The sequence below is a fragment of the Rhamphochromis longiceps genome, linkage group LG23, assembly GCF_057381845.1.
Source record: "Rhamphochromis longiceps isolate RC_006_pf linkage group LG23, R_longiceps_female_GT1.1, whole genome shotgun sequence".
In the NCBI taxonomy this organism is placed as follows: domain Eukaryota; kingdom Metazoa; phylum Chordata; class Actinopteri; order Cichliformes; family Cichlidae; genus Rhamphochromis; species Rhamphochromis longiceps.
The window spans coordinates 11159702-11173038 of record NC_140578.1 but is presented as its reverse complement, the minus strand read 5'-3'; the positions used below and the strand labels follow the sequence as shown (position 1 = coordinate 11173038).

The following is a 13337-nucleotide window of genomic DNA, read 5'->3' as shown; positions in this document are numbered from 1 at the left end:
GGTTAGAGCGGGAATTTGTGCTCGATTAGTTTGAGGTCGACAGCTACAGAATAAACCGGGAAGACGTGTTTGTGAGAAGTGTTGCTGGGGTTTTATGCTACCCTCATGGAGTTTCATTTTGACAGATTAGTCAGAAACATGTTGGCGCTCCTCCAGTTCCTCTCACACAGAGGAGCAGATACCGGTCCTTCTGTGACAGACGCTCACAGCAAACCTTGGTGTGAAGACACGCATGGATGTACCTTTCTGAGACCATCTCTTCCTGCCAGTATCGAAAAGGACACCAACAAAAAGCAAAACCTGAGAAAAACGAGTAGGGAGGAAGAAGAATCATCTAGAGACCCTGTCGTCTGTTTCATTTGCACCAAAGCAGCTGAACAGAACTCGCAGTGGTTTGTGCTTTCTAACCGGACAGACTGGGAACCTGAACTTTAACTGGCTTTGTGTTGTCATGAATAGTGTTATTTGCACTCAAAAGACACGAGTCTGCGAATTTACCTCAACATTCTCCGCCTACTGTAAGTCTCGGCGGGCTCAGCTAACAGGTGCAGCATCAGTGCACCATCGTTAATGTTCACATATGTGTTTGAACTTTTGTGCTATTTTAAATGTCATGTGAGTGAATGTTATTTATTCTCCTGAAGCTGATAAAGTATTCACATGGTGGAGTTATTCTGTACTTCGACTCATGCTCGCTCTCCTTTTTCAGTCTAAATCTTGACAACAATCCTCAGGTTAGGAACACTTAAAGGCAGATTAATAAGTGCTGTTAAGCTTCAGCTTTGTGTGCTTCAGTGTTAGAGGTCTTCCTCTGCTCTTGCAGGACGCACTAACATTGCCGTACACAGAGGGACGCATTACTGCAGCTGTTGTTAATCCGTACGAGCCTCTGAGTGACACGCTGTAGTTTATGTGGTCCACTGAAAACAGCTGGCAAGTGTGTGTGTGTTCAGGGGGAGGAGCTTATGATCCATCTGTCTCCGTTTCTCCACAGCTCAACACGGTAGCAGGCAGCGAGGGGAGGCTGGGACAGACCCGAGTCCTTGTACTGCTTTAATTAAAACACGATTTGAGCCTCTGTTGGCTCAGAATCTAACAAGCGTCCAACACATCAGCCAAAGAAGACAACACCAGGCAATTAAACACTCATTTTGCCTTCGTCCGAGCCAGTCCTGGAGCCTCGATGCTCAGCCCCATGAGGCCTTTCACAGCAGACAGGTCTTTATTCAGCCAGTGCCAGGTCTGCCATGAGTGCAAAATCAGGGACTGTTGGGTCCGGGATGGGCGTGAGGTTCTGGGGGCGCTCCGTCTCTGGGCTGGGGCCCGGGCCGGGCCTCGGGGGCTTGGGTCCTGGTTGGTGTGTTGCCGGGGTTGTGGGCGGGTGGGTGCATGGGGGCCCGGCCCTGGAGCAGGGTGCCGCCGGTGCGTCGAGCCGCCTGGGGGGCTCTTCAACTGGTGGGGGGGATGGTCACATCTTGCAGGAGCTTTCTTCTCTTCAGGAACTCTCTGCAGGAGGGGGAGATACAGGAGAGGTGGAGGAAGATCTCAGCCTGGGCGTTTACCGTCTTATGTAGTCTGGAAGATGTGTGGATGGTGGGGTGGGTGCAGTTTTCTCTGTGGTGGGGTTGGGTGGACTGTCCAGGGCTCTGTGGAGCCGGGGGGCGCTACTGCACTGGGCCCCGGTCTGATGGGCCTGGGCCCCCCTTCCCTGGCGGGTCGCGGAGGGTGGGAGTGCCTACTGGGGTCAGCGGGGGAGCTGGCCCCAGGGAGGGGTTACCTGCCCCTCCCTTCCTTCCCTCCCCATCTCCAGCTGCCTCCCTCTTCCCGCTCCTCCACAACCACCCACACATGCAGGGCCTTGGAGTGGGGGTATGTCACCAGGGTGCAGAGGAGGCTACCCCCCCCCGTCCCCTTCTGGCTGCCTCTGCCTCAATTTTATCCCACAACTTAGACATTCACATTATTCACACTCTCATTACACATACATATAGGATCTTGGGGGTGGGCACAATCACGGAGTCCAAATCACCATCAGGGTGTATACCTCACCCCTGACGTCGTTGCCCACCTCTCAATTTTAAATACACTTAGTCATTGAGGGCTAGCAGGAGGGACTATGCGCTTACCTGCTGCTCCTTGGCAGGTAGCTCCATGCCCTCCTGGGTTTTAATTGCACCTTAGAACACATATGCATCAACACTACAATGAGCGGGTGGAGGGAGGTTTGGAGTCTTCTCCCACCCCCATTCTCTGCGGCCTGCTGGAGCGGGAGGGCTAGTAGGAGGAGTTGGCCGTCCGACTGCGGTCTGGGGTGTGGGGCCTCCCTGCTGCTGCGGAGTCGGGGTGGTCTGCCTCTCCCCACCGCAGGGAAAAGGGTAACACCACCTGGGTCTGGGTGCAATTCCCCCCTCCAGGGGCAAGGGTACCTAGACCCGGTTTGTGAGTGTGATTGTGTGTACAGCGTCTCTTTATGTCTGTCTCCACGTTGGTTGAGTGTGGAGTGAGTGCATATGAGAGCATGAGGGTGGGAATGGATGTTTGTGTCTGTGTGTGCCTGTATGTCTGTGTCTATATGTCAGGTTGGGTATCAGACGCCACCTCTCTGGGGACACCTCAGGCCCTCCAAGGTTTGGAGGCCTATCTCCACCCACCACCACTTCCCCTGCCGGTGGCGGACTCCCTCAGGTGTCGGTGTGTTGGTGGTTCTTTGTGTCTGGGGGTGGGCGTCCGGGTACACACCGGCTCACTCCTTGGCGGCCGCTTGTCGGGGCCTGGGGCCTGGGGCTCGCTCGGGCCCCTTTGGAGGTGGGGTGCCCCCGACCTCTCGGCCTGGGGCTCGGTCACTCAGGCACAGCTGGGGGCCGGCGGAGCTCACGGGCGCGTCACTGCAACTCCCCCTGACTTCTGCTCCGCGGCTGCTGGGCGAGCCCTCATCTGGGACTCTCCTCAGCTCTTACTGGAACAGTGGCGCGGCTGCCCCTCTGTTGGTCTTCCATGGTCTCTTGTGTTCTGGGGGCCTCTGGATGTCTGGAGTTTTGATCTCCTCCATACCCGCTTCACACCCTGGAGGACGGGGCTGTGGCCCCCCCACACTCCCTAGCAGATCATTACATGGAGAAACCTTTGGAATGCAAGCATGCTGATCCACACAGGTATGCACACATGGGTATTCACAGACGCGGACTAAAGCTTTCTTGGCTGCTGCCTCAAAGCACACTGTGCGCTGTCTATCTTGCGTGCTGCACAATATCGTTTATTATTTAGTAAATATTGATATCTATGACTAGCTAGTTTATTGTGATGGTGCTTTGTTTTCTCTATTATTATGTTACTCTTTGTTGTTTGCTGTCTCCTCTGTTTGTTTGTTTTTTTTTTTTTCTCCATACAGGTGACCCAGGAGTTCTTTTTTTTTTTTTCTCTCTCTTCCCCCCCCTTCTCACCGTCTCTTCTCCCCTTTGGTTTTCTTTCTTTCTCTCCCCCTCTTTCTCTCATTCATTCCCCCTGTCCTATTTATTAAAAAAAAAAAAAAAAAAAAAAAAAAAAAAAAAAATGACAAAGGATGAACTGAAGCTCTGCCATCACGTAATGTCGCATACTGCTGTTTCTGATGTCATTTAAAAAAAAAAAAAAAAAAAAAAAAAAAAAAAAAAGTCACATTTAATATCAACTTCTGGTTATGATTTATTAACTTATTCTCTTTAATTCATGAAAAAGAAAGAAAGAAAATCTTTAAAAACTAAAAAACTGTCAGTATAATAAACAATTGATAAGAATGTTTGATGATGAAAATAAAACCCAGAAATGAAACAATCGTCAGCAGAAACCCACACGTCTGAAAAAAGCTTTTCATGTGTCGGCATGAAGCCGGCCTTTCATCTTCTTTCATCACACAAACATATTCAAATACACGTGGTTTCCTCCCTGCACAAACGAGAAATCATAAACAGCTTAGAGAAAAACAAAAAATCCCAACTTGGTTAATTTATCAAGTTCATATTCGGTTCTTGCATATTTCAAAGCAAACGTGATTTGATAAAACTCGATTATTTAGCAAACAGAGAATTTTACAATGAATCTGTATCCAAATGTGAAGAGAATAAGAAGATAAGCTCAGTTTGACGTTCTTTACATAAGATATAAAACATAAGCAGCAGGTAAACTGGGTAAAGCACTAACAACAAAAGCTTTGGTTTGTCCACCGAGCCTAAAAATTCTCCTCAAAAATGTTGAGAATCTGAGTGTTCATCAATCGTGCCTAAGCTTCAAATACAACAACGCACGTAAGCAAAAACACCCGATTCCTTTACAATTTGTTATAAATATTACAATTTTGGTTACAGTTTTAAAACTTTGGTGGATTGCTGGATCACCACAAAGAAAAGGGGAAAAAAAAAACACATGGAAAACCCCCACAACAGATATGCATTTACCCTCAGAGCCACCTACAGCAATTCCAACAGGCTCCAACATCTATTTGTACCAGTTCAGGTACGAGGCAGGTCCGTCTCCTGTTACGGGTTAGTCAGATTTCTCCAATAACAAGCTGAAGAATTGAGATCAATCAAATAATGTGCCAATATTTCCTAAAAATATTCTTAGAAGACAGAAAACGCACCTCACAAAACAAAAATTATACTTAAAGAGGACCTATTATGCTCCTTTCCAGCTCCATATTTCTATACTTGGGCTCTACTAGAGTAGCTTTGCATGATTCCCAGCCTAAAATAATCCTTATTTGTCCTACAATGGGTCTCGTGAACAGCAGGAGCTCAAGACCTGATCTGTTTTCTGAGAAAAGCATAATAAACAATGGCTCTCAGTGCGATCACACAGAACCAGAGACAGTCTGACCTCGACTCGCCAGATCGTCTGAAACTTGGTGCTGTTTAATAATGGATATAAGCATAACAGGTCCCCTTTAATCATTATGCAGGTTTGTACACATAGACAGGATAATAATACAAGCAGCTGTTATAAAGTCTAAATTATTTAGATGAAACACTAATCTGTTTAGTGCCTGGTGTTAGTGTTCCTGCTTAACTCTGACAAATCTGCTGATATGTTCTAAGAAGAACATGTGCTCTGATCACACAGATGTTCCTGCGAAACTGGGGAACTATCAGAATATGGACCTGAATGTGGTTACTCTCCCTGCCTTCACTGAAAAAAAAACAACAAAAACAAATCCCTGATGACGGGGTGCAGGTGAGTAATGTGTTGAACTTTAGTGTTGCTCTCCTTGTCTCTGCGCACCGTGAGGAGCAAGAACAGGCCGACAGCTGTGACCCAGCAGTGCGAGACATAAACAAGGCTAAAAGAAACGGACGGGGCTAATGGACTCGAACCCATTCCATTAAATGAAAGAACTGGAGGAATTTTCCATCTGAGCCTCTTCAACGTCTTTCTTTCATACAGCCAATCCCACAGCAGCAGTGGGACACAGATGTGTTAGAGAGAAGCGTGAGGGGGCATCGACGGCTCAGCAAACTGGAGGTGTGGACTGCAGCTCAGATGTAGGATCGAAGTTCGGCTGAACGCTTCGTTGGAAGGAAATATTTTAGGCTGGATGAAATCTGAGGCGCTTCAGCTGTCCGCGCGCTAAACAATTGCGAACACTCGAAAAAGTTACCTGAGCGAAATGTTCAATACGTAAAAACAAGACGCAAAATATAAACTCATATTTATGCCAGCATAATTTTCCCCAAGATTAAAAGCTGTGAGCGGTTTCAAACCTTCATGATGAAAGTTAGAAACGATTTTAAAGATGATGCAGTCTGCGCCAACAAAATGCAGGTAAACGAATACCTTTAAAACATGATATATTGTGTTTAAATTGGCTTCCATTCAACTGTACAGGTGCAATAATTCAATGTAACATAATACCTGCTTCAACAAAAGTCCTCTAATAAAAAGCTGCTAGCAAAAATGAAGTTCCACTCGAAGTGTACGCTGAGGTGGTGACAGGAGCTTTCCAGGTCATGTGATCACTTTGTTGTTCTACTTTTACATCTATCAGTGAAAACCTTTCCCTCTTTTTCATGTTATTGCACAGTACAGGCATCTGCACTATTAAAGTTTCTGCTAAAAGACACACAAACAAACACAAACCCCAACAGTCTCCACTGTGATTATGAAGAGACGCCTCTTTTCCCCTGCGTCTAAATGATCCACGGTCCATTAAAGGTGAACTGCGTCCTGAAGTATGTGCACACGTCACACAGGACGGTTAAGACGGGTCAGATGGTTTCCATCTCAGACAAAAACAGGTGAGGTGCTTTGAACGGACCGGGAAATATGGTCATTATGACGAGCGTAGTGTTGATGGTCAGCCGTGCTGTACCGCCAGCTCCTGTCCTATGAAGCGGCGCAGGCGCTCCAGATACTGGCTGTAGAGTTCAATGTCGTTGTGTCCCGCTCCCTCAACCCAGAGAGGCTCCACAGCCTTCGGGCAGCGCTCGAACAAGGCCAGGCCGTGGGAAAAGTCGATCACCTCGTCCTCCGTGCCGTGGATGATGAGCACTGGGGAAGTGATTTTGGATACTTTCTCAATGCTGAAATGGAAAGAGAGGAAAACAGGAATTAGAAACAGAACCCGCTGAAACAGTGTGGACCGTTCTGACCAGAGATCAGGTTATCGAGTCTGACCCCGTGGCCCTCAGCAGGAAAAGGTTGCAGTGCCCACTCCAGGTCAAGGCTGAGTTCTCCAGAAGTCTTCTGTTGTTTTCCTACCACCTCTGTTCCTCGCCCACTTTACCATCGGATATTAGTGCTAAAGCTGACATGGGCTGCTACTGACTCCGAGTCCTTATTGTGTGGCCAAGAGACTCGTTCTGGGGCCGAGGATCAAAAATAAAAGAACTGTAACAACACATTCGAGTGAACACCCACACTACAACTGCACACCCATGTGTAGCAGCACGTGGGGTTAAACTGAACAAAGAGCTTCAACAATCCTACTGGCACGTACTGGGATTAAAACTGTTTACAGAGAGACTTGAACAACCACAGTTAGTCCAACTGGACTAACAAAACGAGCACACACACACAGGGCAGTGTGTGTGATGAGTCCTCCAGACGTAATTATGTAAAGTCTGAAAATAAACAGTGGCATGGTGGAACAACAGTTAGTACAGACACCTCAGTCAAAGACGGTTTGTAGTCCAAACCCCATTGGTGGCTTTACCGTGTAGAGTTCACATGTCGTCCCACAGAATGAACACGTTGGGGATCCTAACGTAGTCACCTGTGTGAGTGTGAGCTCCGCAGCACTGCCAGCATGCACGGTTAGATGTGTCTTGCAAAGTGCTTTGAGTGGTCATAATAGCAATGCATTTCCATAGTGAGAAAGAGCAACCACGAATCATAACCTACAAATCAGCAGATATTATCAATCATCCAGTCGATACCAGTACACCCAGTATAAGTGTGAGTGGTTTGTAAATGCACTCAACCTTGCCTTCGTGATTTTCCAGTCCAAAAAAACCAAACAAACAAAAAACTATGTGTCAACAGGATTTTCCAACAAATGAGACTCACTACACTGAAAAAACTAAAAACAAATAATTTAAACAGCACTTCAGAAGAAGAAAGGCTTTCCTTTCAGCACGTCTGTTTTCCCTGGACAAACACACTTTCACAAGTCTAAGTGGGAATCATGCTCTTCTGCTGACAGATTAATAATAATGTGAAAATATCAACAGACAGTCAAAGAGTCAGAGCACACAGATTGTGCATTTTGTTTTTGTGCATGACGTTTAAACACCCTACTCAGTGACAGAAAGAAAGAAGATGAAGCACGAACAGCTAGAGGGCAGTATAGAAAGCAGATCCCGTTTCCAACTCATCCACATGACTTGTACAGTCTCAGCTGACTCACAGCTGCATAATGGCTCAACTGTCTGGGATTTCCTTACCAGGATGACTGAGCATGCATCACATATACGGCTTTCACAGCCAATTGCTATGATGTGTTTGATATGCCGCAGTTTATCAAACATCATTTTAATTGGACAACGCAGGGAAACACAAAACCAGTTCATATCAAATTAACATTTTGTGTTTACGAACAAAATGTTATGTGGGAAAGAAATGAAGAGCTTCATACATACAAAACGTGTGAACAGTAAGAAGACTCTCTCTTACTTGGGGAAAGCGTCGAAGCAGTAGGTTTTCTTTGTGTCAGGAAACGCCACTCTCATACCAGATGTTAGAGGCGAGTGAAGAACCACGGCGGCACACTCGTACCGTGACGCCAGGTCTACAGTGGGAACTGTACCGATGCTCTGCCCGTACAGGATGATGTTCTCCGGGCTTATGCCATACCTGGTTAGAAATAAACAGAAAGAAAAAATACGTATAATACAGATGAGAGACAGCAGCCAAATCCACAAATATTACCTTTGGTGTACTAATGATTACTGACAGTACTTTCATTAATGCTTTAGTTATTTTTCAGAAAGAATTTTGTTCCTCAAGGGTCAAAGGTCACATGTCAGGTAAATTTTTTTATAGTCACCAAAAATGACTGACCAGTTTCTAAAATTCAAATTTTTATTTCACTTCATGACTACTCGCAGCTCCGTTAATGAGTGAATCTTTTACTGGCCCACACACAACACAAAAGTTTACTAACAGTGGGATTCTTCTGTAACAGAAGGACTTTCACAGAAACCTTTATATTTCAGAAAGCACATGCATATTTTTTTCAACATGCTGAAATTAAGACCCGAGTAAAGAGTGACACACAACGGTGACTTTTACATGAGCCGACCTTTAGTTAGCGCTCTGTTTTGTAACCCCCGGGCTACAGCTGCATTAGCACAGCACCGCTTCTGTTAATGAGACACTTCATCACCCTACAACGCCCTTGAGATACATCACCCCTTAGCCTTCCCTCATCCATCCATCTCGCTCTTCTTTATTCACACAGCAGCTGTCCTCACTCTGCTCCGTCCTCACCACCACCTCCATTCAACCCCCTTCATCACGCCCCTTTATTCGAACGTTCGTTTTCTGCTTTTTCTCTTCTTTAGCACTTCTCACAACAAAGGCATTTTTTGCCTGGGCACATTTTAAACATCGTTTGATCCCAGCTGTATCCATTGTAAACTCATGCCCCATTTTGCCCGAACAAGTTCGCCTGGGATAATAAAATTACACCTCGAAGGACACGTTTGGGCCAACTGCATCATCACATACCGTGTACGCAGGGCGTGCCAGGCAGCATCTATGTCTGCATACAGATTCTTCTCGGAGGGCTTGCCGGTGCTGACGCCATAGCCCGAGTAATCATAAGAGAAGATGTTGCAGTTGATGCGAGTGCCGAGGCCAATGTAGAAACTGCTCATCTGGCCGAGGTCAACTGCATTGCCGTGGGAGAAAAGCACCGTAAACCTGCAGGGATGATTCAGACAAAGGGTTAGTAACGAGCTAACAGACACAGACAGGTGCACGCTTGTCGGTTTTCCTATTTCCTTTAAAATAAATAAATAAAAATCACTATCAGCACTGGAGCCAAAGATCCAGCCTCTGCTGTGCTCTAATCAGAAATATATGATATACAGAGAACTACATTGTGATTACATGAGAAATATTCTTGTTTAGCGTTGCCAACAATACCATAGCTAAACACAGAACTTTTATTACGGCAGAAAAACAACTGTGCACAGAAATTAATCAAATCACAAGTAACCTGCTGTTTAAATCAAAAAGGTACTTGATTCTATAAAACTGTTGCAGGTTGAAGGATTATTTACCACGAAGGACTCTTGCTTCCAGACATTTAGTATAACCTGAGAAGCAGGGTATCCACTGTGAACGCTGGGTATCTAGCCCTTGGCTGTTATTCATGAATGCGTGTTGTGCTCTCTGGAGTAACCTGATACTTTTTCTACACACCGACTGTTTTGAAATTCTCCCTCAGTGGTTTTGTTTATGAGCTCTTGCAGCCCGTGGCTTCGCTCTTAGCCTTTCCACTTAGAAAGCAGCAAAACAATGACTCTGCCATATCACGTCAGGCCTGGGATCATTCTTTGTAATACTAGAGACACATTAATGCAAGATAAATGGACTGTAACACAAGCCTGTCCATTTCTTTTTAATTCATTTGGTAAATTAATCAGTAGCAGTTGAGAGTTAAATTCTTTTACATCTCATAAAATACTGTCAAACCTTCTAAGATGAAGAAGGTTATTTCCTCTTATAAAGCCATTTACCAACAACGGCCAATAAAGTCAATCACACCACATAGCTGCAAATGTTTTGTCTCTGACTGGAAACTTATGTTGTCAGGGAGTGTGCAAATCTTTTTACTGCGATCAGTATCACGAACAACAGTAAATTCAACTTTAAGGCTCTACAAACAAGCAGAGAAAATAATGAGAAAGAATAAAGACAACAGAATAAAGTCTGACAGGTGTGCCATGATCTACAGAAAAAACCAGGAAGAGAAAATCTTTGCGTCAGCTGAGTCAACAAGAAAAGAAAAGAAAGCAAACCTGGGCGTGAAGAAGACTGTTGAGGAAGAAGACTGTTTAAATGCTTCAGAGCGAGTGTGACATACCTGTCAGTCACAGCTGACAGCTAATTCCATTTACCTGGAACTAGGAGCGCAGCGAATGTACATGCAGCCGACTCGGTTCCCTCGGCTGGATCGAGCAAGAAAGACCTCCGTAGTGTCCAGCTCTCTTTGAGAGTACTGAAACTCCGCTCGGTCCGTCAGGTGAAGCTTCCATCCCCCCTCTACGGCCCCGGTCCCCCCGCTTCCAGCAACCGAGGCGCCACTCCGCGCCCGCAGGCCGGATGTCCCCGTCGCCCCTGGTGCAGCAGGGCCCGCCTCTGGGTCTGGCAGAAAGGTGTACGTGGGTTCTGGGGGCAGGAAAGCTAGCTTGGCTGCAATGCGGCTCGGGCAAGGCGGGCAACAGAACAGGCAGCAGAGCTCACTGAGAGAGAGGCCATTCATCCTTCACTGAGAAGAAGAACACAGACAAGAGGATCACTGTGCAAATGAATTCACATCATGCAAACGTTAACACAATGAAACACTTATTACAATTTAATGCACAGGCCCTTAGTCTGTGGGTGCCGACAATGGGGATGAAGATTTGTCTACACCAGTTTTGGCAGAAAGCATTTCAAACATATTAAATTAATTTTGACGGTTAATGCACTGTCAATCATAATAAGCAATAATAATAATCTGTAAAAGTTTGCCACCTTGAGCGCCTTAATCTCCTTAAATGTGGCTCAATAATTATTCACAGAATAAGTTTCAGGGTTTTTTTGTTTGTTGTTGTTGTTTTTTTAAGAAATCTGAACGCCAACCTGGGCTTTTGCAGCTGTGATGGACCATATATTAAATGTGTTAAATGATTTGACAGACTTGAGCCACAGACCCATCGTTTTTTCTTCATACTTCACACTGATGTTTATAGAGTTCCAGGTAAACCACAGTGACTAATGCTCGTTGTTTTTATTACAAGTCATGAGTGAGAATAAATGCACGTACACGGGGTCCAACATGACCCCCCCGTGTGAAACAGCAGACCTACCTGTTGAGTTGAAGCCTGGTCAAAGAGAAACGAGCTGTGCTGAAACAAAACAAACAAGGAAGTCTTCCTTCCACCTGACCAGAATTCAAACTCGGGACGCTGCCTGCAGCCCTGTCAGCTGAACAAGGAAAAAGAGCTGGAGCCTTCCGGCTGACAGGGAAGTGTTATTTACAAAGTGTCTGCTGGCTTTTCTTTGTAGTCCCTGAACGCCACATTCCACTCATTTTACACCCTGGGACAGACAAACGACGCGCTTTTCTCTCCAAACGCGTCCTGGAGAGCTAACTAAATAAAAACACCAGCAGCTGGTTTTAGTTTGAGATCCCGACTTCTCAGTTTGGGAGACTCGCTTCCAATAAAAGTCCTGCCCTCAAAGTGACCGAAACTAACTTTATACACGAACACAGAGATGTCCCTCTGTGCCCCCTGTCCGAAGAAGTGACAGTGAAGACCAAAAGAAGGGACAAGTCTTCCCCTCGCTTCCCGGAGAGACGTAGTTTTTTTAGCGCGTCCCAGCTAACGCTATGCTGGCTTAAGCTAGCAAGAAGACACAAACACAGCTGCTCGGTAAAAGCGGGCTCGCGCTGTGACGTACAGCGCCGTTAAAATGCAGATCCCGGTGTGAACGCTTCTGTCCGCGAGCCCATTCTGGACGCTGCTGGCGTGTCCTCCCGGTTTATACACAGCCCTGCCTGTCGTTATTAATCCACACAGATGCGGTGTTTTCCTACTTCTCTGCTGTTTCACCGCATCCGGAAGTGACAGTTGACCGGATATGACGCAGGAAGTTTCCATTGGACAATTATGGGAAAGGTGTTATCAGCGCGGATGACGGCGCTGTAAAAGGTGACATGTTTGAACTTGACTGTTAATTTGTATCTTTAAAGATAAAGAAGCTCAATTCACGGTATTTCTCATAATCCAAGAGTCATCGCAATTACTTGGAGACCCGGCTGATTCATCAAAGATGATATGTGCTACTTACAACTAATTTTATTTGATAAAGAGCACATTGTGCCCTAATGGATCTATGTGTGATCTCAATTCAGTTAACAGCTTATATCCCCTTTAATTTCTCAGTTCAGTTTTATTTATATAAAGTCAAATCGCAACAACAGTCACCTCAAGACGCTTTATATTGTAAAGATGTAAGAAAAAAATACAAAGAAAAACCAACAATCAAATGACCAGGTACTTCCCAACTGTGGGAAGGGGAAAAAAATCCCTTTTAACAGGAAGTTTGACCATAACCAATAATTAAAGTAAATGATTTAAGCTTGTTTTGTGTCCTAAAGGAAGGTGGGTCTTCCACAGGTCAACACTCTTAAGCTGTAACTCTCCCCAACAGTTTATATTAAAACACACACACACACACACACACACACACACACACACACACACACACACACACACACACACACACACACACACACACACACACACACACACACACACACACAGCTTTGCTGGCTCAGGAGCCACCTTTACCATCTATTCAAGAGAAATGTCAGCTTTACAACCTGCTATGTAGGCCATCCTACATAAATATCCATAGCCTTGTTAAAACAGCCCTGCATACCCACACCTTTACCTCAGTTATTTTTGCACAGATTTTGAGAGATTCACCTTTGCACTGGAACTGACAAGTGTCGGGGTGATTTATGAGGGGAGGATAGCAGCAAGAGCCAAAGGGAAGATTTATAAGATGGCAGTGAGACTTGCTGTCATGTGGTTTGGAGACAGGGGTACTGACAAAAATTGGGGGCTGAGCTGAAGATACTGAGATCT

At 45.6% G+C, this 13337-nt stretch overlaps 1 protein-coding gene across 1 annotated transcript; it reads right to left on the bottom strand.

Moving 5' to 3' along the window:
• Positions 1–3291: 3291 nt before the first annotated feature.
• On the bottom strand, positions 3292–12360 carry abhd17ab (abhydrolase domain containing 17A, depalmitoylase b). Its single transcript, XM_085398992.1, has 5 exons — positions 11550–12360; positions 10596–10966; positions 9199–9393; positions 8143–8322; positions 3292–6551 (listed from the first exon to the last, which is right to left on the bottom strand). Exons 2-5 carry the CDS (start codon positions 10958–10960, stop codon positions 6326–6328), a joined length of 966 nt encoding a protein of 321 aa, XP_085255118.1. The 5' UTR covers positions 10961–10966; positions 11550–12360; the 3' UTR covers positions 3292–6325.
• Between the last annotated feature and the right edge of the window lie 977 nt (positions 12361–13337).